This window comes from Amblyomma mixtum, chromosome 5, assembly GCF_055824585.1.
Source record: "Amblyomma mixtum isolate Tamu chromosome 5, ASM5582458v1, whole genome shotgun sequence".
Classification (NCBI taxonomy): Eukaryota; Metazoa; Arthropoda; class Arachnida; order Ixodida; family Ixodidae; genus Amblyomma; species Amblyomma mixtum.
The window spans coordinates 17,952,679-17,977,546 of NC_143016.1; the positions used below are offsets into that span (position 1 = coordinate 17,952,679).

At 45.7% G+C, this 24,868-nt stretch overlaps 1 protein-coding gene across 1 annotated transcript; it reads left to right on the forward strand.

The window, feature by feature from the left end:
• The first annotated feature begins 1,173 nt into the window (after window positions 1-1,173).
• LOC149341415 (vasopressin V1a receptor-like) lies at window positions 1,174-2,640 on the forward strand. Its single transcript, XM_089541968.1, has one exon. The coding sequence runs from the start codon at window positions 1,465-1,467 to the stop codon at window positions 2,638-2,640; it is 1,176 nt and encodes a 391-aa protein (XP_089398094.1). The 5' UTR covers window positions 1,174-1,464.
• Window positions 2,641-24,868: the final 22,228 nt, after the last annotated feature.

Genomic DNA, 24,868 nt, shown 5'->3' on the forward strand with positions numbered 1-24,868 from the left:
GCAGTTTACTTTCACTTCACACACTGATCAACAAGATGACACTCCGTAAGGAATTATGAAGGATTATCTTGAGAAACAAGGATGTATCCAAACACGAGTTTTTCCTTACGTTCACACATAACCCCAGAGAACTGACTAACTAATTCAATGTGCCAGGCTCAAAGAAAAATAATAATTACTTCATTAACTGCTTTTCACATTGTACGAAATCTAATAAATAGTTCGCATGAGAGGAAAATAGTATTGTACATTGCGATTTTCCCACAACTTTGGTGTTTTGCGTTCTTTGCCCACACAGTCTTCTCTAGTCGACGTGTCGTCACTCATCAGTGAGAGAACAAGTTTATATTGCACACGGTATGTGTGCAACAAAGAATTCCTTTCCTTCCAACATGTCATTAAATGCCATTATGCTAACTGATATAATTAAAATAAATCTGAAAGTTTTCGTATTAAAATTTCTCAGAAGCAAGTCACAAAAATACAAAATTTGGTGCCCTCTTTTTTTTTGTTCAATCAACCTCACTGCGATCAAAGTTCCTTGAGCTACATGTTAGCCTAGCCCAAGGCTAGTGATGTACCCACATGTATCTGAATAGTCTGGTATTAATGCCTCGACATATTCTTTTTTTAGTTAGTTCAAAAATGGTGTTAATACATCAGCTGATAGAAGCAGTTTTAAATTTGGCAATGCACGAGAAGCACAAACGAGCTATGTTCTTTGCGTGGCGTCTTCGCAAATTGTTAATACGAAAGCATTGGTTGACTCACCGACACAAATACCCAGGGTCACCTATAAAGTGGCGGCGTTAAAAACTCATGATTGGTCGAAAGAGTGTGACGCCCTCAAAAGGCGCGAAAATACGAAATGTGAACCACTAAAAATCAGCGGTAGTACTTGAAACAGCACCAACTTCAAAGGAATGGAACTATTAGAACACAACCGGAATATAATTGGAATATCATTCGAATAAAACTCGAATAGAATTGATATAAAGTTTAAATAGGTTTAGAATGCAACAAAATTGCAATTCTTTCCCATTGCCTGCACTTAAGTTCGTTGAGTGCCACAGGTAATTTTTCAATGCTCTTCTCTTCTCTTTTCAGACATTTGCTGGCGTTGAACATTGTGTGCTGAAGGTAAGGTCACGTCTTCAAGTGTGCCAAAGGTGAACAGCCTCGAGCGTCAGCCATCTTTCAATCCCGAAAATCACACAGTGCCACGAAGTGTGTGAAATCTGTTAAACTGATAAGAGTGGTCACGAATGCGCCTGCTGTAGAAAACAAACTGCGCAAGTTGCAACACAGAATACAGTTGCAAAGGCATACGTAGTACCACTTCACGGCCGGAAAACGAATAGATCAAGTGCCTCCGGCTGCCTCGGCTTTGCCTCTTTCGCAGCCCGCCTCAGTGGCGATGGAACCAGAGGCAGACGCTGGCTTGGAGACGGCTCCAGTCTTGCAATGCGACAGGAACTCGCACTTCTTTTTGGCCCAGCTAATGCGACGTCGTCGCATGATGATCCGGAGGAAAAGGTGTTTGGTCCGCAGTATGAACGCACGCTGCGAATCATCTTCATCGGCATCATGCTGGCCCTGTCGCTCATCGGCAATGTGACGGTTTGCTACCGGCTCCTGACATCGCGACGTCAACGGCTGCTGAAGGCACAGGTCCTCTTCCTGAACTTGGCCCTCGCTGACCTGCTCGTCACCCTCGTCACCATGAACTCGCAGCTGCTGTGGGAGATCATGGGCCGCATGTGGATAGCCGGCGAAGGGTCCTGCCGGGTCTTCAAGGTGCTGCAGACGTATGCGCTCGTGTCCTCGACATACATGCTGGTGGGCATTGCGGTGGACCGCCACTTCGCCATCTGCAAGCCGCTGGCACCGGCACCGAAGCCGCGTTCGCTGGCCGCCGCTTGCTGGTTCCTGTCCCTCGTTCCGTCGCTGCCCAACCTGTTCGTGTTTCGCCTCGTCGTGGTAGGGGACAAGTATTACTGTGCCTCACTCTTCTACATCTACCGCGAGTCGGTGGCAGCTCGGCAGGTGTATATGGCGTCCGTGTTTGTGCTTGTGTTCATCCTGCCTCTGGTCGCACTCCTGTCGCTCTACACGAGCATCCTGGTGCGCATGTGGCGAACGGGTTCCACCACGTCTGGACCACAGGAGAATTTCTTCGGTGCTTCCGGTGGCTCTCTAGAGGGCAGCAGGAACACCATGCCAAAGGCGCGCCTGCGGACTTTGAAGATGGCGGTAGTGATATTCGTGGCGTTTCTGGTGACGAACCTCCCGTACATGGTGCAGGAGATGTTGCTAGCATTCGCACAAAATGTGCCCCTCGGGCCCAACCTCGTCGCGGTCTTCGGCGTCATATCAGCGTCCAACAGCGCTGTAAACCCATACGTGTACCTCGCCTTCAATGGTGGCACAGGCGCCGGGTGGTGTGACACCCACTTGTGTCGCATTTGGCGCCGCCTTACGTGTTGCTCTGGCTCGGAGCGAACCGCCATCACGTATGGTGGCCCGTGGTCCACGCTGCAGACTCGCCGCCGGAGGCGACCTCCATTAGCAAAGGCGGCTCTTCCAGCTCAGATGTGTGTCAGCTGTGAAAGACAGCAAAAGGCGGATGAGAAGAATTGAATGGCGTGGAAAACGAGAGTAGTGTAATGAATGGTCTGGGTTTTTCATAATTTCCGTCGCCGTTCATTATGCAGGCGTCCGTTGCTACCACCGGGCTTAGAACAAGTATTTAAGTCGAATGCACAGTTGGGTTGACTGTGGGTGAACTTACCCGCAGAAACCAGTTTACTGATTGACAGAGACGATTTTGACGCTGGTAGAATGCCTTTCGACCTGCTAGACCGTTGCCTCAGTATCGCTCCTTGTCAGAAACACACTTGGTATTTTGAAAGAACAGAAAAGCTGAACCTCATGAAAGACGCTGCTCACAAGTGACTAAGTGTACGGTACTGGTTGGGGTGGAAGAAATTATTTTTTTGTAGAAAATGTACAAATCAAACACATTGTTTCCCTTTCAAGTCGAAGTCTAAAAGATAATTACTCGCGTTGCCTCGTAAGCTAATTTCGTCTAGACAGGGTGACAGTCGCCTATTCTCTTGACTTCGAAGGCACCTACAATTCATTGTTCTGCTTTGAATAGAGGTTTGAAGCGGTGAATTCAGGTTGCGGCGCTACTACACACTTCTCGATGTAGCAGTTGTCAGACTAGACGAGCAAGTGAAGCAGAAAGTACGAAACGGTTGTGCTAACTCGCTTGACTCTCTCACGACTTTTTTGGAAGGTTATAAATGTATGCAGTCAGGAGGTTACAGCCGCTATTGTTGAAATGATCTCAACCGCACCAATCCATATTATTTTTAGTAGAACAGACGTCCACGGGTTTCTAGCACGCGTGAAACTCTGCATGGTGACCTCTTTGAAGGTATATAGAGGGCAACTTAACTAAATATTGTTGTTAGTAAAAATAGTTTATCTTTCTATTTCTAGGCACGTTAATGTTTGTAGAGCAGCAAAACAACTCATTTAAGGCAGATAAAACTGCGTTTGAAAGGCTCCCCGCCGCTCGATGAAAACTCGTGAAGTCCACAAAGAAGGAATGGTTGCCGACGTTTAGAAGTGAATGGCGTTGTAGGTATCAACGAACCACCGTTTGCTTCCGAAATCGGCCGGTGATGGCGTTACATGTAAGTCATTTTTTGTTTTTTTATACCTTTTTCATGCTTCGTTTTCGGTGAGAATAATATATTTGTGGACGTCGTTGGATATTGATACAGGCACACCCAACTTTCTCCTCAGAGTCCGTTTGAAGTGCAAATGGCGTAAGGACGTACTAAAGTATTGAAAATGGACCTGTTGACGTATAGGAAGTAGGGTTCACAATCAGGAACGACGCAGCTGACAGGTAGTTCACTTTGGCGCTATACCGACGACGACCGCGGTATTAGCGACAAGCGCGTGTAAATACTTTGTCCGCTTTATTCACAATTACTTCAACTGCACTTTTCGCGCAGGCATTGAGGAACGCAAGGGTCACAGTATTCATCCTCTAACTCTTTTTGCCCGTTCCGCAAGAAGCTGAGTTTTGGAGATGCGATACGAATTTATACAGAGATAGCGCCGAGTGAGAATATTAACGGCGTTTATACTTAAGCGTTTAAGAAGCGAAAAGTTGGCAAAAGTGTAGATATTTTTTAACTATATCTGTTTTCTCAGGTCGTAAGTTTAAAGAAAGAAAAGGACAGGTGCCTCTGCAAAAAAAAAGAAAAATATAGTAAGAAATGGCACACTCGTGCCTTCTCTTTCTTTTAAGAAGGAGACAGACATTTTATTAGAGAGCGCAGATGAGGCGTGTTAGTTTTATTCAGATGTTCTCTTGTTCATATCATTTTTTCACTCATATACTCCAGCTATTGTCGAAGTTCACGCAAGCGGTTACTGCTACATTCAGAGCATCCTCCTCTCCACGAGAAATTTCTCGACGAGCTGCGCGAAAAAAAAAATATACCGTTTATTGTTGTAACAGGCGAAGGTGAATTGCCAAGTGAATGTATGTTCGTACCTGATAAATATTCTTGAACTTATGTTGTGGTAATCGTGCTGGCTTTCAAAACAACTCAAACCACCGTTCTGACACGGTTATTTTATTACGCAGGTCGGATTAAGATAACCATGTTCTTTTTTCAACAGCGGCGATGCACCTTCACCCATTGTGCAATAGTCTTTGGACGCCTTCGAAGTGCAACAGAGGAGGAAATATGGGAGGAGATTCTCAACAGAGGCATATAAGGTGTTACCGTCCGTGCACTGAAATGTGCTGCACTGTTAGCAAAAAAACACCCAAAAGGGAGCAAATGGCTTGTCCTCTAACGCACACCCAAAAGGAGGTTTTTTTTACTCCATATGTATGGTGTTTTTTTATTTACTCCCTTATATAAGGGAGTTATTTTGGAGTATAAAGGAGTAAATCTCTTACTACCCGCAGAAACGGAGCAGACAAATGGCGTAATCTATATTCTTATTCCGGCTCATTCTTACACCAGTGACAGCGGCGGAAACGGGCAGTAGCTCTGCTGGCCGCCGGCAACCCAACTTGGGAAACTGCGCTGCCCTAATGTAACTCCCCGTCACGCATTCTATTCGCCGTCTGCAAGCCCAGCGGCGGCGTAGGCGGCAGGAGTCGTCTGCTTGTCGTCTCCTCTCCCTTATAAAAATGGTCTATAGACTTTCTATAGACTTTTTATAGACTCTATAGCCATCCTATAGACTTTTCCTTTTGTCTATAGACAGTCTATAGAAAATCTATGGATTAAAGTCTATAGCTACTTCAATTTCCTTTTGTCTATAGACGGTCTATAGACTCTCTATAGACTAAGGTCTATAGCCGCCTCAATTTCCTTTCGTCTATAGACTGTCTATAGACCCTCTATAGACTAAGGTCTATAGCTGCCTCAATTTCCTTTCGTCTATAGACTGTCTATAGACTCTCTATAGACTAAGGTCTATAGCTGCCTCAATTTCCTTTTGTCTATAGACTGTCTATAGACACTTCATAGACTAAAGTCTATAGCTGGCTCAAATTTCCTTTTGTCTATAGACTGTCTATAGACATTTTATAGACTAAAGTCTATAGCTGGCTCAATTTCCTTTTGTCTATAGACGGTCTATAGACTCTCTATAGACTGAAGTCTATAACTACCTCTATTTCCTTTCGTCTATAGACGGTCTATAGACTCGCTATAGCCTAAGGTCTATAGCCACCTCAATTTCCTTTTGTCTATAGACTGTCTATAGACTAAAGTCTATAATTGCTTCAACTTCCTTTCGTCTATAGACGGTCTATAGACTCGCTATAGACTAAGGTCTAAAGCTGCCTCAATTTCCTTTTGTCTATAGACTGTCTATAGACTAAAGTCTATGACTGCTTCAGTTTCCTTTCGTCTATAGACGGTTTATAGACTCGCTATAGACTAAGGTCTATAGCTGCCTCAATTTTCTTTTGTCTATAGACTCTCTATAGACTAAAGTCTATAACTGCTTCAATTTCCTTTCGTCTATAGACGGTCTATAGACTAAGGTCTACAGCTGCCACAATATCCTTTCGTCTATAGACGGTCTATAGACTCTCTATAGATCACGGTCTATAGCTGCTTCAATTTCCTTTCGTCTATAGACGGTCTATAGACTCTCTATAGACTACGGTCTATAGCTGCTTCAATTTCCTTTTGTCTATAGACGGTCTATAGACTCTCTATAGACTACAGTCTACAACTACCTCAATTTCCTTTCGTCTATAGACTGTACACTATAGATAGTCTACTGCCTATAGACCAGTCTATAACAATCGTAATTTTATCTAACAATGCTCGATACACTGACTTTCGACTAAATCCAGAACAATGTCAATTTCTTTTGGCACTGCATGTTGAGGGGACCTGCATCTAGTGACCGCAACTATGTCGGGAGTCCCGCACGTCCTTCGCTATTACGGAAATTTATTTATTTATTTATTTATTTATTTATTTATTACAGATACCTGCAGCGCCCGAAGGCATTATTGCAGGGGGGGGGGACACAATAACTTCTCCTCATTTGGCCGAAAGTACACATATAACAGAAATACAATCACACAAATAATAGATGAGGAAAAGCATGCACTGAAGGAAGACAACCACGCTCCACAAATAAAATAACACTAATGAAATGAAAAAGACACGCGCAATACAACTGCGCGCCACGTCAAACATCAGATAAGAATGCGCGGAATTGACCTTCCGTGCAGCACTCAGTGACGCCGGCTGGTAGCCTGTTCCACTCATTGATCGTCCGTGGAAAGAATGAGGTTTTGTAAACATCTGTGCGACACTTAATCTCTCGGATCTTCCACTGATGATCAACTCGTCTAGGAAAAAAGTGAGGTTGAAGCAGATACCGGTCTTTGTCAATGCTCAGCTTTCCAAAATAGATGCGATGTATGATTTGTAATCTCAAATGTTTCCTACGGTTAGCTAAAGATCCCCAGCCAAGGTGGTTTTTAAGAGACGTGACACTAGTTGAGAAGCTGTAATTAATGGACACAAATCTCGCAGCATTATTTTGGACGCGCTCGAGCATATCACATAAGTAAGCAAGCTGGGGGTCCCGTACAGGGCAGGCAAAGTATTGCGTAATGCCATTACAACACCCTCCTGTATATTGTTTTCAGGAGCATTCACAAGCTCCTTTTCGTTATACCGTGATTTGTATTGTCAATACAATTAGATATTTAATGCTAACAAGTAAGCCGAGGAAAGGCAGCCGTTCTTGAAGTAAGGGCGCCCGCAAACTGTACTACATCGAACGAATACGCTGTCCCTTAAAGGAATCGCTCTACACAATTCCATTCCATCTTTCGATCGTTACTGTCCAACACGCTGAAATCAGAAACATTTCATCAACGGTTCTACATTTCTCTTAAAAACGTCCTGAAAATAAAGGGGGAAATACGGGTGTGAGAATTCAAGGAAGCGCCCATCCCTTAGAAACATCTTACATTAATCTCAAAGAGCCTGGTCCTCTGTGCGATTAACATCTGCCATTTCTACCTTTGCAGTTTGTATTCACGTGAATAAGTGCTGCGACGCAACAATCACAAAGCCAGTATTTTTTCGTTCCTACCCTTGCACCTGTTTCTTCGGAGCCGATGACACGCTGATGTGGCGCATATCAGTTTTCTAAACATGAACACACGCAAAAAAGACGTTATGCTATGCAACCTTATAATTATTATTTGAGAATTGTACCACATACTATTCGGTGGGAGATGCGGCACGTATACCGACAAGAAGTTAGATTTCGGTTCTGTTTTCACGAAAACAATAAGATTTTTAGAGGGTAAGCGAAGAATTTAAGCTTATAAACCAATTGCCTTCTGTGGTCTTGGATATCAGATCAAGCTGCACACGGCAAGAGTGCGAGCGGTAAAGATACGACCGTGAAATGGGTTTCTGTTTCACGTTATACCCATTTTACCGCGAGACGGCGGAAAATCATTCGGGCTGCAAACAACCCTGTGCGTGGCTGCATCAATGGCGTTGGCGTGTATTTCGCGGGTTACGTTTTCTTCAAAATCCAGCTTCATCGTCTGCTTACGGTAAGTCTACACGTTTATATTTTATTCATCTCGTCTCCTAAACCACTCTAAGCAGAGCTATGTGTGCAGAACAGATTATGTGCGCAGTTACAAGCGTCCTATCTTCGTTTCTAAGGCGAAAGCCATCGGGTTCTCGACTGATGCCGCTTATCTCTGTCCCGCTGTCTTTACTAACGCGCGGAAAGGCAGTCTGTGCGATGCCCTTGATGATAAGCCGCTCCTCGCGAGCTGTCTACTAGATTTTTCGTGTTTCAAGGTAGATGCGCGGCCAGAAATGTCGTTTAGCCTGTGAATGACGGCCGAAATGGAACTGTGTGTTAGTTAGCGCCGTGTGAGCTCAATTTACTTTGCACCTCCGAAAACGTACTTACATACACTCTCGTTCAGTGGTGGATTACATTTATTTTCTTATTTTTGTGTTATCGCCTGTCTGAACCATGGAGTGCTGTTCTTTTTAAGGTTTGCATTGCTTGCTACGTATGGACGCTCGCTCGGTGCGCGTCGTGGACGCCGACGTTTCAGCAAAGGTGTCTTGTAACGCTATAGACTGGAGCGCGAGACGTTTGTCAAAGTTGTATTCAAGCGGCGCTGGAGGAATGCTTGTAGTGTGATGGGTGAATAAAATTCGTTGCCGGCGCGAATGGCCGGCGTGCTCAAATACCGCGAAGAACCCACGAGCTCCATCCCATCTCCCCTTCGTTGCGCACGTGTGGATTCGTCCGTGTCTGTCATCAGAGCCGTTGGCCGCCGCCGCTGGCTTGCGGGCACTTCATTTTGAAAGCTGGGTAAAGGTCGGCTCGACAAGAGGTGGCTTACATTTCGTTCCGAGTGGTTCGTTCATGAATCCCGCTCACGCGTGCACAGATTTCTAGAATACCATTTGCGCGAGAGGCAAAGTATGTGTTTCTGATTTCAGACTGCTACGTTACGAAAGCGCCGATGTGACTCGCCGCTTATTTGAGCCTAAAATTGAATTAAGCTCTCGTGTTATTATAGCTGCGCCTGTTGAAGGCGTTAATTGTTTCATTGAAATACTTCCTACTTTGAGCACGTTCAATGCTTTCGCTGATTTTTCTAGCAGCGTTGGGTTAGGCTGCCTCCATGCAAGAAACACCTCTTTACTGCGCTGTTGGAGCTGCACTTGAAGGAAAAACTAAGTGAATTTCAGACGGTATTTTATCGTGACAGTAATTTGCTGTCTCAACCTCGCGACTGCTTTTGAAACGGCGCAGCTGCAGCCTCTGTGTGCTGTATTAGTTTTCTGAATAATGAGCGCGGCATGGAAGCGCTGCAACCCGCTTGTTTCTAAGAGCGCAGATGTACGAGTATGCTGTTCCGTCTTTGTGCTTCAAGTTATAGGCGCAAATCTGTGGTGAACTGGTTGCTTCTGCCTTCTGGTGTTGTATAGCTTGTGCCCGTTTGAGTATCGGCTTACGTACAATCGGCCAAATCTTTAACTGACTTAGGTGTTGCATCGCTAAATGCACCTTGTAAAAAGGTGCCTTGTGGCTACACTGCTGGCATATTTATGTTGTAATTTGACGCGTGAGATGGCATTTCATACTTTCTTTTTGTTAATATAATGTTTGAGTGGAGTACCTGCATGTTTAGATCAAAGTTATCAGAAATATTCATCGTCTGCCGCTACGAAGAGCCGAAACAAGCGGAATACGCAGCAATGGTTCTGGTGGCGCATTTGCACTAATCTGGGTAAACGAGTTGTTCGCCATGAAAGGAGTGGTACTTTACCCAGAGGATATGAGGCCATATGGGCCAGAACCATAGCTGCGCATGCCGCTTGTTTCAGCTGTTCGTAGGGGCAGACGAATGTTTCTGATAACGTTGATGTAAACACGCAAGTACTGCACTCAAACATTATATGAACAAAAAGGAACCACGAAATGACATTTGACTCGTTAAATTACAGCAGGAATATGCCAGCAGTGTAGCCGAAAGGCACCTATTTTACAAGGTGCAATTAGCGATGCAACACCCGAGCCAGTTAAAAATTTGGCCGGGTGTACCAGGCTTAATTCACGCAAGGTATTCTGAAGCGCTTCTTCTATAGCGGTTATAAGAATAAATGCTGCAATATTCTTCTTTTTGGATCCCTCTGTAAGGTGCAATGAATCTGTATTGTATGGAGGTGGCATTCTTAACAGCTCCTTGCGAGTCAATGCAGATATGTGGCACAATTGTTCGAAGTCTTCTGTTACAAATAGTGTAAAAGAATTGCCATAAAGAGATCAGTATTGGCTGTAACAGTATTGCCATACAGAAATCAATATCAGTACTGGATTCAGAGTAGAGTGCTCCAGGGATTAGGGGTCTTTGTTACAATGTTTTATGACGACACTTATAATCTGTCGTGTATTTACTGAAATGATTGAGCCGGCGTGATAGCTCAGTGGCTATCATGTTCGTATGGCGACCTGAAAGATGCAAATTCGATTCCGGCCTAGGCGGTCGCATTTTAATAGAGGCAAAATGCTAAAGGCCTGTGTACTCTGCATAGGTGACCGAAATTATTCCCCAGCCTTTCACTTCAGCGTCTCGTAGCCTGTGTCGCCTTGGGTCTTTGAACCCCATAAAACCAAACCAAAAGATTAAAGATTGCCTTTCTAGAATGGCAGAGCCAGGATATGCCTTGCATTGTAAAGCACATGTGTAGAGATGGAATGGGATTTTTTTTTTCAGTTCCTCTCATATTATTTTTTTCCTTGGTGCTGTACAGGTGAACATGCCCGGATGATTTACTGCAGACAACAGGCCACAAGAATGCTTCTGAGGAAACTAGCCGGACTGTTACTTTCAACTTTTATGTTACTGTGGTGCATTCTTATGGTGCATATATTGCATATTCCCAGCCTGGATAGCTTGTAAATAAACTAAATTTGTAAGTATATTGATTGTTTCATGTGTGAACTCTGTCTGGTGACCTTTTTCAATGATTGTGGACAGTCTATAGGCAGTCTATAGATAATGGTCTACTAATAGTTTAGTAGACAGAGGTCTATAGACTATCTATAGGCAAAGGTCTATAGCACTGCCAGGACACACACCTATGGAATGTCTATAGACAGTCTATAGACATATGTCTACTGGACCAGTAGACTTTTGTCTGTAGACTGTCTATAGACAGTAATCTACAGGAAGTCTATGGCCATAAGTCTATAGGTCGTCTATAGTCCGTCTATAGACAAATGTCTATAGACGGTCTATAGACAGCTCTATAGGAAATGTATGACCATAAGTCTATAGATCGTCTATAGACTGTCTATAGACCTGTGTCTATAGACTTCCTATAGACCTATAGACTTTCAGTAGACATTTGTCTATAGACTGTCTATAGACAAAAGTCTACTAAAAGTGTATGGCCATAAATCTATAGACTGTCTATAGACCAGTCTAAAGGATTTGTCTATAGACAGTCTATAGACTTCATAGACTAAAGTCTATAGACAGTCTATGGACTGTCTATAGAAATTTTTATAAGGGCTTGCTGTACGAGATCGTTTGGTTGGCCATGTTTGTAGATAAAGGGGTGTAACATTATAATCAGTAGTTCAAAACTGAGAAGGAGTCGCTGGGTAGTTTTCACGGTCATGCACCACGCTGTATTCGACTAAAAACCAGAGCAGAAATGTTGAAAACACCCCTGATGGTAGTTTGGAATGGCAGTATTTGCTTTCATGTTCGCTTCATTAAGGCCTGGCTTTTCAGTATGACTGAGGAAATATGTAGCTTCATGAGCTCAATGAAGAGCTCAGCGTCGACACAATGTTCTTTCAAAGTTTCATGTTCATGCAACACATAATCTGCTGCAACACACTATGAGAACCACACTGAAAAAAGCCTGTGAGAATTAGGCCTAAGCGGGGGCTGTAACTGGGTGGCGACACAAACAAAGGAAAGTCAGTTATAGTTAAAGCACTGGAGGCTTCACAGGAGCAATTAAATTATGCAACATACTGTAGCGGAACACGGCGACAAGCCAATATCTTGTACCGCGGCAGGCGCCCGTGAAGAAGCAGAAGTGAGCAGAGATCCAGCGACGATGGTAACCAAGCGGTCTTCACTCACCGCCATTACTCGACAACTGACCAGAAGCAGACGAGACGCTATAGGTTGCGGGGCGGATTGCACAAAATGGTGTTTTTTTACTCCATTTCGGCACTGGTGGAGTATTTGGCACAATTAACTCCCCTTATAGACTGGAGTAAGTGCAGGTAAATCCTCATTTTTAGCCCATTTTTTTCCTCACAAGAGTAAAATGGAGGGCAGTCCACCTTTTTACTCTCTACTCATGGAGTAAATGTTTTCACAAATGGGGTAAAAAGGGTGGCCGCCACCATTTATACTCCCTTTTGGGTATATTTTTGTTTACAGTGTGTGCCTGACATAATGCGAGTACACTACATCCAGGTGTGAAAACAAAACAAAACAAAACAAGGAGAGCGCTCAAGGTAAGTCCAAACTGAAAAACTCGCAGGCACACCTAAGTGCCTTATATGTCTGTCGAAGGAGTGCGATACAGCAGGAATTGTGGGAGGAGATTCTCAAGAGAGGAATGTAGGGTGTCACCGTGCTTGCACTGAAGTGTACTCCGTGACTGACATAATGCGAGAACACTATATCCAGGTGAAAAAAAAACACAAACAAACAGGAGAGCGCTCAAGGTAAGTCCAAACTGAAAAATTCACAAGCACACCTAAGTACCTTATATTGGTGTTACGATAGCATTAGAAGCCGTCGATACCTTTCACGGAAGTGACATCACTTCTGGTCTGGTGACGTCACTTACCTGAAGCCATTTGGCGAATCCTATAGCAGACGAGACATTTTTTTTTCCTACCGCATTATTCACAGGTACCACATTAAAAGAAGGAAGCAGTCGATGTTTCACAGCGTGCGAACTTATTCGCTCGTGTAAGCCGTGAAACTGAGGTCATCGCAGAATTTTTGTGGTAGATTTAAGAAGACGTACTTTGCGCGCCAGAGGAAAAATTAAGTGATGATCGAGATGTTTGAGCAGACAGTGCTGCCTCATTCTGCTCTGAGACAATAAAAATGAGTCGAACCAATATGTTGAAGGCTAAAAACAATTGTATTTTCATGAGGCTGTTGCTAGTTATTGCATTAAAATATTATCTCGTTATGAACTCTAGGTCCACCTTGATGCTACCGTAGATCATCCAGTTTTAACCTTAAAGGGACCCAGAAACACTATCTTAGTTGACTATTTTGCCTATTGATCGCATACAGTAAGTTACAATGGTGCTATTAGCGTCGGTAATACCGCGTATATTCCGTTTTTTAATATTTTAATGTCCTCCCAAAAACAAATTCATGGCTCTGATGGTGTTCCCACACAGTGGCGGGTTTCAGCAGCGGATATGACATCACCTGGCGCGAGCTTGATGATTGTACGAACAGTAAATATACTGCAAATTGTGTGAATAAATAGAGAAACATTTTGTCACCTGTCTGCGTTTTATATTAGATCAATAAAAACAACTCGTTTGTCTTAGATAAAAGCCCTGCAAAGCAACTAAAATAAAAAAAAATACACCACCAGGGGCTCTGGCATGGAAACGACGCTGCCAGTCTCAGCAAGAACGAGTTACCGAGAGCAGGCAACCATGGAGTGCAAACTTCCGCGACGTGCTCTGGCAGGCTGTTTTGATTGGTTGCGCCAGGTGCCTTCATCGGGAGAGCGAAATAGGAGTGGGAAGCCTCGCCAAAATCGAGTTGAGGGCAGCCTTTTGTTTGTTTGTATTTTGAAATTTCTTCATTGAATAACTCCCGTTCCTGTGCATCGATTCCTGTAATTCTTTTTAAGTCAGCAACTGTGTGACATAAAGAATCCACCTGAAGTATAGCCGGTATCCCCCCAAGCAGTGTTTCGCAGCCCCTTTAATGGCTGTTGGAACAAATTTTGCAGCTTCTGGAATTGCGAACTGTCCAGCCACCGGTGACGAGGCTTCAAGGTGCAAGCAGCAATTTCTATTTGCTCGATATGCCAGTCTGTGCCCCTCGGCTCTGTAGTAAGCCGTAGATAACGGTTCCGGAATAACTTTGAACAGCTGCTGTTTCTTAACGTATATACTGACATCGCTTAGCACAAAGGCGTCATTGGCATTTCGAAATCTAGATGGTACTGCTGGACTGGACCTTGGGTTCAGGGGCCAAACACCAAAGCCATAATGCCACCGTGGAGGCGCGTCCTCAGTAGCTAAAAAATGAGCATTATTCCAAATTTAAGTGAAAAACCTTGATGTATTTGCCCTTACTATGGTTTCTTGAAACCGCTTCTTAGCTTTCTAAAAGAGTTGTAAAAAGTTTGCTCAGTTCATTTTATATTCACTAATATGTTCGTGACTATGCCGCGTTAACTCATCGCCAATACGATGAAACATAGCGCAAGCACGTTTAACGCATCCTGTAGCTTCAAATGTATTAATGGTTCACTTTGAAGGTAAACAGCCTGACTTCTCTTTTTTTATCCTCATATATTGCCTCCCGACGACACTGGCACAAAACTCGGGACATATCTTTTTGTAAAAAGGGTGCGATATTTTTACAGGGTTACTATATACAGGCAGATGTATTCTGGGAGGACAAGCAGCCAAAGACCCATGGTCTGAGACACGAGCTCTGCTTACATACTTACAAGCGCATCATCACGGCGTCGTCGTCATTGACCCGAGCACTGAGTCCCTTCATCGTCGTCTAAGGGTTTAAGAATCTTACGTAGTGCCAGTGCAACACCCCCCCCCCCCCTCTCCCCCAGGCTGCATAGGCCCAGTCACGGTGCGTACTACACTGGTCAGAGTTCTGGAGTTCGAATAACAAGGCTTGAGGCGTGCGACATGAACGATTTTTGTGCGTGGTGTAGGGGATTAAGAGAGCGGATGCCGATCACGTACCTCATGGCGGTGAAGGTAGCACAATGCGTTAAGGGCTCGTATTTAGCGGGAGAAATTTTTCACAGATACCCACACGGCGGCGTGTGTCCCAGAGCAATACGGAAGCCCGGAGGGTAGTTGACATCGCGACTACGACAGTAAAACTCACGGGGTTTCTACGAATCTTGAAAAACGGAGAAGCTGCTGCTTGCTAAAAAACGGGCGGCATCGGCGCAGGCGATGGTGCCCCGAGCATAAGTACTTGTGGAAGCGTGAAGGACGAAGTCAGTGACATCAGTTGCGCAGTTTATTGAAAACACTCATGTGTGAGCCTTGCGCGTATCGCGGCAGCAATCTATTTGTTCCCCACGGCGGACACTAGAAAAGGGCCCAGAAACCGAGACAAACACAGGAAAACTGGTCTATAGGCACGTCAGTCGACTGAAGGTGGCCTGGAGGAACAATAAAGGACTTCTTCCGGCGCTGGAAAAGGTCGTAAGCGGCCATATAGCGCCGTACAGCGCGGTAGAGACGTGGCCAAAAGAATCGACGGCGCCTACTGCCGTACATGAGGGTTATCACCAAGGTTACCTTCCGTGGGAGCATCATGAAACAATTCAAGGACGCTGGAGCGAAGGTGTTGGGGAACCATTAGCGAGAGCTCGACGCAACCAGGCCGCATGCTGCTCCTATGTAGGATATTCTCGTGGAGCACGAACGTGCCGACGGAAGCATCAGAGCGGAGGCAGTGAATGAATGAGAGTATCAAGGAATTTGCGCGTTGTTCCGGAGCAATACTGAAGAATCCGATCTGAACAAGATGCAGGCGTCAGCCTCATGGCCACTGGAGGGAAGAGGATTGACGGGTTGACGGGTCAAGCAATCTGTGCCTGGGGAATTCAAGCGGCTAGACTTGTGAACGGCAAAAAAATGTATAATCTAGGCGAAGAGCCCAACGCCCCAGCCGGCCAGCAGGGTCTTTGAGGACTCTTGAACTGCGTCTAAGGAAATAATGAAGAAATAAAGATAGCCAGCACAAGGCGGGATGGTCCTTTATATAAAGGAAGGGGTGGTCAAACGTGTAAGGGAAGAATTTGCCAACTGCCCCAACGAGGGCCACGCATTCCCGCTCGTTAATAGAAAAGTTACGCTCTGACCCGGAAAAGAGACGGCTGGCGTGAGCAATAACGCGAATCTGATCGCCGTGCCAATGATCAAGAATGGCACCAAAGACATGGGCCACACGGGCGGTCTGAGGTTCCGTTGGGGTTGAAAGCTGAAGCGAAGACAGGTGGAGCGGCAAGGGCACCGATAAGTGTTCTGAAGGTGTCAGCTTGGTCGGGGCCGCAAGAGATCAGGATGCCCTTTTTGAGGAGTGTAAAGTTCTAGAGGAACCGGTGGGAGCATGATCAGAGCCCGAGGAAGCTGCGCACATCACCAGAGAAGCTCAGAATAGAATGGCGCAGACTTTAGCGGGGGCTGGAGGCTGAACCTCGGTAGAATCCACCACCTGACCGGAAACCTTGGACATGACGGCGGCTGAAGGTGTACATCTCTTGGAGTTTAATTGAAGACCGGTTCGACGAAAGACAACAAGAGTGGTATAAAGGCGGTGCAGGCGGCTTTATAATGTGTGCGAAAAAACGGTCACATCATGCGAGTAACAGAAGCAAATCGTTCATTTGAAGCCGCGCAGGAGCGAGTCCATCGTGCGCTCGAGGTCGCAGGGGCATTGCAGAGGTGAACTGGTACAGGTAGTCCGAGTGAAACAGTTATCTGCTAGTATCCTGAACGCAGATTGATGGAGAAAAAAAGGCTGAGGCTTAACTTGGTTAAGCCTGGAGAATGCGAAGCATCATCGTGTCGCGTAATTTGGAGGCGCACAACCACAGCGACGGCGCGAGGTGGGCCCCCGTTTTTTCTACTGTCGTGACGTCATCGTGCCACGTGGTGTGACGTCATGTATCACGTGATTTGGAGGCGCATAACCACGGTGAAGGGCTGAAGTGGTAGCTAAAGTAGTATGCTTCGCATAAAAGTATCTTGAAGAAAAAAGTCGCCAATTCTCGGAAGGGGGTAGGCGTCTTTTTTTGGTATTGTATTGAGATGGCCCCCAAACGGCGCAGGACTTCCAGCTTTGAGCTTGCTTCGCTCCAACCTCCTATCCACCTCCACCTGAATAGCACTGCGCTCAGAGAGACCCTACACGTCTGTGAATAGGGGTGTCGTCGCCGGTGCTAATGCATGGGCGACAATAAATATTTCACCCAAGGGACCATCATCGAAGTCGAAAATGTCGCTGTATGAAGTCAGAAGGTTGCGGAGGACCTTGGAATCCACACGGCGCAGATGACTATCAATCACACGAAAGCAGGATCTGCACGGGAAGCCGGAGATGCAGAGAATTTGGGGATGGAAGCAGGAGTGTCAGGAGCAAGGGCCGAAACACTGCATTTGGTCAATGAGGAAAGGTCAGCAAGTGCCTGCGTGGAGAGCTTTAGGAGAGAGGCTGAATATGAGAACAGGGTGCGGTACTGGTTAATGTGTAAACGGTACGAAGAAAGCCGACGCTACGCTGCCGAATCACAGCGGTAACCACTTAAGTGACACAGTCGCCATTAGGGGCGGGTGGAGAAGGCGACATATGGATGTAGACAGCAGCTTCAGGTGGCAGGCGAACAAACTTGGTCGAGTCAGGGTCATGGGAGCTGGTGGAGCCTTTATAGCAGAGGCACAGGTCCAGCGAGAGATGGCCAAAGGAATAGTCAATAAGGCCTGAATAGGCGTTTAAAATGTCAAGTCCAAAGATCCCGTGCTGAGGGTACTGGTAAGGAGGGTGAACAAAACTGGGTATGACGATCGGAAATGATGATTCGAGCAGTGCACATGCCAGTCACCGCAGGGAGCGGCCGTGGTAAATGCGAACTGTTGGCGAGGCGGCTGAACTTTAAACTTTTTGAGGCGTCGGCGAAAATAGCATAGTAAAAGCAGGGAGCGGGACACCACCCACAAGGACATTTAGATTGCGTTAGGGAGCGAGAGTCAAAAGAGGACATTCAGTCCGGGTCAATGGTGCAGCGTGACCTCCAGCGGCTGCATTGTCTAGTGTGAGAGAAAAGAAAACTGCCGTCAAAAATTCCGGCTCCGGGACTGCTGTTGAATGCGCTAGCATACAGCGACCTTATGCTTCGATTCAAAATTTCTACAGGAAAATTTCTGAAGCCAGGCAAAAAAGTTCAGTTAAATATGCCTTCACAGCTTCTTACATCTCCCCAGAGAGCTCACTGGGGGAATAAATCTGCCGGCCGCTCAAACGGAGACCTGATCGCTTTCGTTCCTCGCCCCAATGGTTCCTTTTTTTTCTTGTTTCTACTGAGTAAATTAATTCAAGAACTCTCCACCTTTCGTCGTTCATTTTATTTTTTTATGCATGCTCTTGTTCCTTCGTACCACTCGAAAGATCGATGAAATCAATTTGTTCGAACGGGCAGAATAAGCGCGGAGGAAAAAAAAACTGTGCAAAAGTTTCCCTCCGGCCCCTAGGCAGTTCCCGTTGGCTAGAACGAGAAAAAAAATTATTCCCGAGTTTATGGCCCTTCCTCTCCCTGACAGCCGCCGCCAGAGAACTGTTGGCAGGAAACACATTTGCGCGCTGTTTTTCCGGCAGCGGCGCCGACCGGAACACGCGTGATAGAAGCGGCACACGAGCATTCGCGCCTAAAGGGCTCCTCCGAAGTGCGTCGGTGCTGTGGTAAACACCGCAGGCGTCGGCCAGGTCGGGACCTGCGCCGGCCATCTAGCGCATTCGGCCTTCCGGCGTAATGGCTAGCACACATCGAGCGGAACGCACCGTAATGGCCCGATGCGAATGCGAGGACGCCTCTACACGCCGCTGTTTAGATCTTGTACATGACGGCAGTACAGGCCTGCAGGCCCAAACACAAAGATGCCTCTGCCCGGTACGTTTCAGTCGATTCACAAAGCAGAGACAAATCTAGACGAAACTTTCATACTGCCGTATGCGGCTAGTGCGGCTTTATGGGGCATGTCATCACTAACTGAATTATAAGAGACCGCAAAGATTTAAACCAAACTTTTGGAGCCGCTTCTTTACATGTAAACAAGAGCCTGACTGCTAAAATTGATAAATGCGACCAGCATTTAGCGAAAAAAGGCGGATAGCACGTTTTTTTTTCGCGGTTTATTGCCGTATCGTTGCACCTGGCGGTCGCCTGTGGAAGCGGCGACTAGACGTCATAACACCCGCGCGCCCACTGTTCCCGCAGGAGCATGATTGTCATCGCTACTCGCGGCTTTTGCCAGTTTTGCGTCGGCAGATAGTATTCTAGCTCACTATATCGGCAGAGTAGGAGGTTGGGAGCCTTATCGCTTGGTCTACCCAAACTACAGTGCGACATCGCTCGTGACGCGACCGGTTGCCTGTCGGATTAGGGTGTCATAACGTCACGCTATTCACCTCGCGCCGGCCGGGAGGGCTTGGCGCGCGCTTATAAAACATCGAAACCATCCGCTGAGCTGAAAAATATGTGATGTGACGACTAGATTTCGATGTGATCACATTCCGTGAATCTATTTTCAGTGTTTTTGACCAATTTTTCGATTTTGCTTCAGTATCCCTTTTAAACTGGCGTGGCTCTGGCCCCCATGAAAATAGGGAACGACAGTGACGTCTTCATGCTCTGCTTACGCAGACAAGTGTTATGCCCGCTTCCTATAAGCGAAGATAACACACAGCAATGCCTCTTGCTCCTGCTTCCGACTGCTCCGTCCTCGCTGTCTGCGATTTGCGGGCTTCACATGGGCCGGCCTCCTGGCTAGGAATGCTCGAACAATAGACGGCACAAGCGCTCGCGACTGGCTTTTCTTCGTGATTTTATTGTTCACAATTGTTTTCGACCTTCCATAGGCCGCAAAGCACACTTTATGAACTAAAGAAGGAATGAGGGACGAACATTATTGAATTTTATACCTTAGTCTAGCAACAAAGAAGACATGCCATTTCATACCGTGTTAACTACTTTAGATTCCGCTGCAACGTAACCCGCCGTATTATTGGGGCTTTGTGTACGAGGCTTATCCGGAAAGCACTTAAGCTGCTTTGCACCTCAGAAACTTGCGATCTGCCTTTCATCTTATCTGACCTTCATATAGCGGGACGTCGCCATGTACTTCCGTGCTTCACTGAATTTCTTCCGCTACATTGCCAGTTGAACGTCACTGAACAAGCTGGTATGCACTGTAGGTGACGCATTCAAAAGAGCGGGCAACTTCGACGTCAGATTTACGTCAAGCTCTGCCTTGGGCTTGGTAATTATTTCACTGAAGACGTCGGAATAACTTGCTAAGATTTTGAAGTCTGTTCGTTAAATAAAACACGGATCAAATCGCCGCAGCGAGTACGACTTCGAAAGTGATGCGCACTGCTAAATGCGGTCCTTTGATATGAGTGACAATGGCTTCTAAAATTACAAACATATATGAACAGCAGTGAATGCAAATCATGAAATGAAATTCAGAGAAGGCAACTTTTGCATTCTATAGGTTGCCATTATTCAGTTCAGCACACATCTGAGACATATGGCACACGTGAAGCCGCATTCGTTCCTACAGAGCGCATAGGAAACGTTCGCGTTGAGTTCGCACTACACTTGCCGGAAACTAGTAATACTTAGCCAGATACATTCCGACTCATTGTTAGAGCACAAGGCTATATTTAGAAATGACGTGCGAGGCAGACTACAATCGAGAAATGAGACTAAGGTGCCACTGGTAATATTCACCCACACCTTGACACCACAAAGAATGTAGCGAGGTCAGAACATCGTCAAGACCGCTGTAATATTTTTATGATGAACGTCTTGGCCTTTACGACCGCCAGCAAGGAATGTACTGTGATGTAGGTTTTTGCTCCCGCAGGTCCGTCGCAATCAGAATGTGATCGGGGTTATCAAAGCATAGATACTGGGTTCTGGATGTTACAGAATAAATGTGCCACCCCCCTTTGATCACGTTTCACAATACGTGACCCCACTGAGGTGTGCGACCCTGCATATACCTTCCCTTGTGGCCCGGCTAAAAATCTACTAAAATGTGCCTTCGCGGCTGCAGCCATTTTATCACCGTGCTGTCACAGCAGCGTTGAAATTAGCGGAATTAACAGAGGCGAATTTCCCAGAGGCGCATGCAAGGAACAGTTCAAAATGCAAATGTACTCGACCAAAATGTAAACAGGAAAGAGGTATAGCATGCTGAAAATAAAACTTCCTGGATTTTTTTAAAGGAAACGATGAACAGCAAACGAAAGTGTTTCTCGCTCACTATACTATATGTAACCGGGCGGATACAATTGAAGGGATAATTGTCTTCAGTCTCCTGATTAGCTAAAATCAATCAATAGGCTGAGTAGCCGCTGTTGATAATGTGCATATTTATATTGAAACCTTGGAGCCAGTCGCATTCCCAGACGTAGATGTGGTAGAATTCTCCGAAACCCGTGTGTCCGGAAAGTTTGGCATCCAAAGTTTCAACTGGATCCCCGTAATTCGGCTTGCAAGGAGGTCACGATCGGCCCAAAGCTTTTTCCGGAGCGACGCAGCTGTTCGTGCGGCGTTTCATCTGGCAACCGCGTAGAGTGAGAGATGAAGCTTTTAACGGTTTCCGTTCCAAATTCGTCTATTTCAATGAGAGAGAGGCCCCACGGAACAGCTTTGTCACACCAGGGTGGAGCTTCGCGCTGATCGCCACTGCCTCGAATACATAACTCCTGGAATTGAGTTGAAGCGGTGTACGCAGAGATTTGGAAAAACGAGCGTGTTAGGAGAATTCTATATCAAATGGGGTAGTGTTGGAATGCGATCAGCTCTAAATTTCCAGTATAAACATATACCAGCTGGTTTAAGGCAAAAGTTTATTGATTTTGGCCGATAAGGAGGTTGGCGACGTTATTTTCTCACCACTCTGTATCTTCCTTGTTGCATAACCTAGGAGCAAAACAGTTTTTATGTACTGCACTTCACTTTTTTTGACAAATCTGATAAGCCAAATTTTAAGAACTCTGTCTATCCCAGTGCAGCTTTCAGCTTAGTCAGACTAGAGGCATACGAAACGATAGAAGGCCTCGCAACCAGGCAAATAAATGGCTACCGTTGCAGGAGATCTCCAGAAGTGTAACTAGGGCTGGCCTGATTGTCGTCATCATCAGCCCAACTATGTCCACTGCAACATCCCTCCAATAACCTTGTTCTGAGCCTGAGTGTGTCCGCTTCTAAAGGCAAGAGGAGCGAGGCATCACTGCCTTCTGCTGCCTTGATTTCTTTCATAAAAGCTACGAAGGTCACACACTTTTAAACCAAACTTCGTTTGCAGTGGAATGAAGGGGACCAACCTATTATATGACTGTAGTCTGAAACGCGTGCGAGGAGTTTTTTTTTCTTCGCGTGAAGTCGTCTAACCTGAGTTTTTCATCGAAGGAAATTGAAGAAGAATGATGAAAAAAAAAATGAAGAAGCCCCATTTTTGAAATGACTGCCACGCGTCGCTAAATTGAGCTTCGAGCTCTTCCCCCACCAAGAAAGAGGATCATCGCATTCCACATCCAATTCCAGAGGCTTTCGACAAAATTCAAAAGTGTAATGAGGTTTTGCAAACCCCCATCATCTAGAGTACCGCTTGACTTGATAAGAAACGCAGTTTTTTTCGGCTATCGAGACTTCACAGAAAAAGATGAATGCGAGTCTCTCAACAGGATAAAGAGCCAAGAAATACTAGGCAGGATGGAGCTGAATGGGGTTGCATAAAACACCACAGAAAATATTGCAAAGCTATTGGATGACGGCGGTGTTGTCTGTACGCACAGAAACTCGAACCGTACAGATAATATGGTTTTCCTTTTTATCTTGCCTTGCGGATATGAAAACCGCGCTTGAAAAACAGATGCAGTCAGTGGGAATGAGGTTTTCAAACACTGCGGCGGATGGGTGTTTCGATGATGCCATGCACGGCAGAAAAAGGAAAGATAAATACTCAGACACTAGACCAACGGCCGCGCGTCCGCTTTTTATTCGTGATTTTGGAGGGTGCAGCCCTTACCCGAAGCGGCATTTTTCAGTTCAGGTTTCTAAGTGCATTCCTGGAAAAGTGCTTTTGGTGTACCGTACAGTCTGAATCTTTATGCGGCTCTACAGTTGCAATAGAAGAGAATTATTACATTGCGCATATCGTTATACTTTTTATTGGTATCGCTATCGCCGCTGCTACATCCCTAAATGTAGTTATCTCCGGTTCCATTCGTTGCAATCGAGATTTCTGAAACTTTGAAACTTTCTACAACGCCCGGGGACACCACACGCCTTGAATTCAAAATCCACATGTGGACTAGTTGCAAGCAGCAATGCATTTAGCCGTATAGTCGGTGTCACTTCGTGGTCGCTTGTTGCTATCCTCTCCAAGCATACTGACCTCTGAATTCTGCTTTAACGGCACACAGCTGCGCAGCGATGCATGCTGGAAGATGGTAATAATGATATCAGCAGGAATCAGTCGCCATCTGGCGGCCCCTCGGGGAGTGTGCCACGCAAAGAAATTCACACCTTCGTGAAACGCAGTTGCTCTTTAGGCACTTTTTTCCGCATACTATTGGGTCCCTTGTTGGGGGTAGCATCTCATGCATAAGCGTGAAATGACTAGAATAAAAATGGCTCGGACAGCATTTGGCAGGTTCTCTCAGATAATGAATGGCAGTTGACCAATATCCCTTAAGCGGAAAATATATAACTGTTTAATACCGGTTCTCACCTAGGGGGCGGAAACGTGGAGGCCAACCAAAAAGGTTCAACTTTTGTCGATTATGTCGAGGACAACGCTGCGAGCTATGGAAAGGAAAATGATAGGTGTAACGTTTAGAGATAGGAAAAGGGCAGAGTGGGTGAGGGAAAAAACTGGTTAACCGTAATCAAGAGGAAAAAAATGGGCTTGGGCAGGGCATGTAATGTGACGGCAATATAACCGGTGGTCCTTAAGAGTAACGGGGCGGATTCCAAGAGAAGGCAAATGTAGCAGTGGGCGGCAGAAATTTAGGTGGGTGTATGGTATAAAGAAGTTTGCGGAGCTAGTGTGGCCACAGGTGGCACTGGACAGAGATATGGGAGAAGCCTTTGCCCTGCAGTGAGCGTAGTCAGGCTGATGATGATGGTCATGGGTTGATTATGTAAATGGTGAAATCGATTGCGGCGGAGGAAGGGTACGGCACAAGCGAACGACTGAAATCTATATGCCCTGTGCCTTCCGCCTTTGCCACTGATTTCTACTGACTTGGCTCCGGTCATAGCGACGGCTAGCATCCCATCATCTGACGGCACAGCCGTGCCTCTGTGAAACGACAACGCTTCACACAGCTACGATCTCATATTAGCTGCATCTTTATTTCACTTTCGCTTAGCCATATAACTGCGGTGTAAACACGTAATGAACTTGTTCATACATGTATTACATACCGCTACGAATAAATATAGGCGGGCCCCAATACTTTTTTAACGCTCGAGCCATGAGTCGGAGTTATTTTTTCTTCCCGCAACAAAAGTGGAAATTCAAAGCTGTTTGGAGACTATTTTGCCTTGCAAAGAATTTTGATAGGCTGATGACGATGATGAGGGCGACTGTGCCGCATGAAGTATGCTCGTGACGGCAACCAATTACTTCATTTGAGAGTGCGAGCTGTGGTTCGTAATATCGACAACTGTAGGTGCCATACAAAATTATAAAATCGCATCGAAATATGGTTGCTATTTTCGAA

Coding starts and splice junctions, on each gene's coding strand:
- LOC149341415 (XM_089541968.1), top strand. CDS start 1,465: ATGCGACAGGAACTCGCACTTCTTTTTGGCCCAGCTAATGCGACGTCG.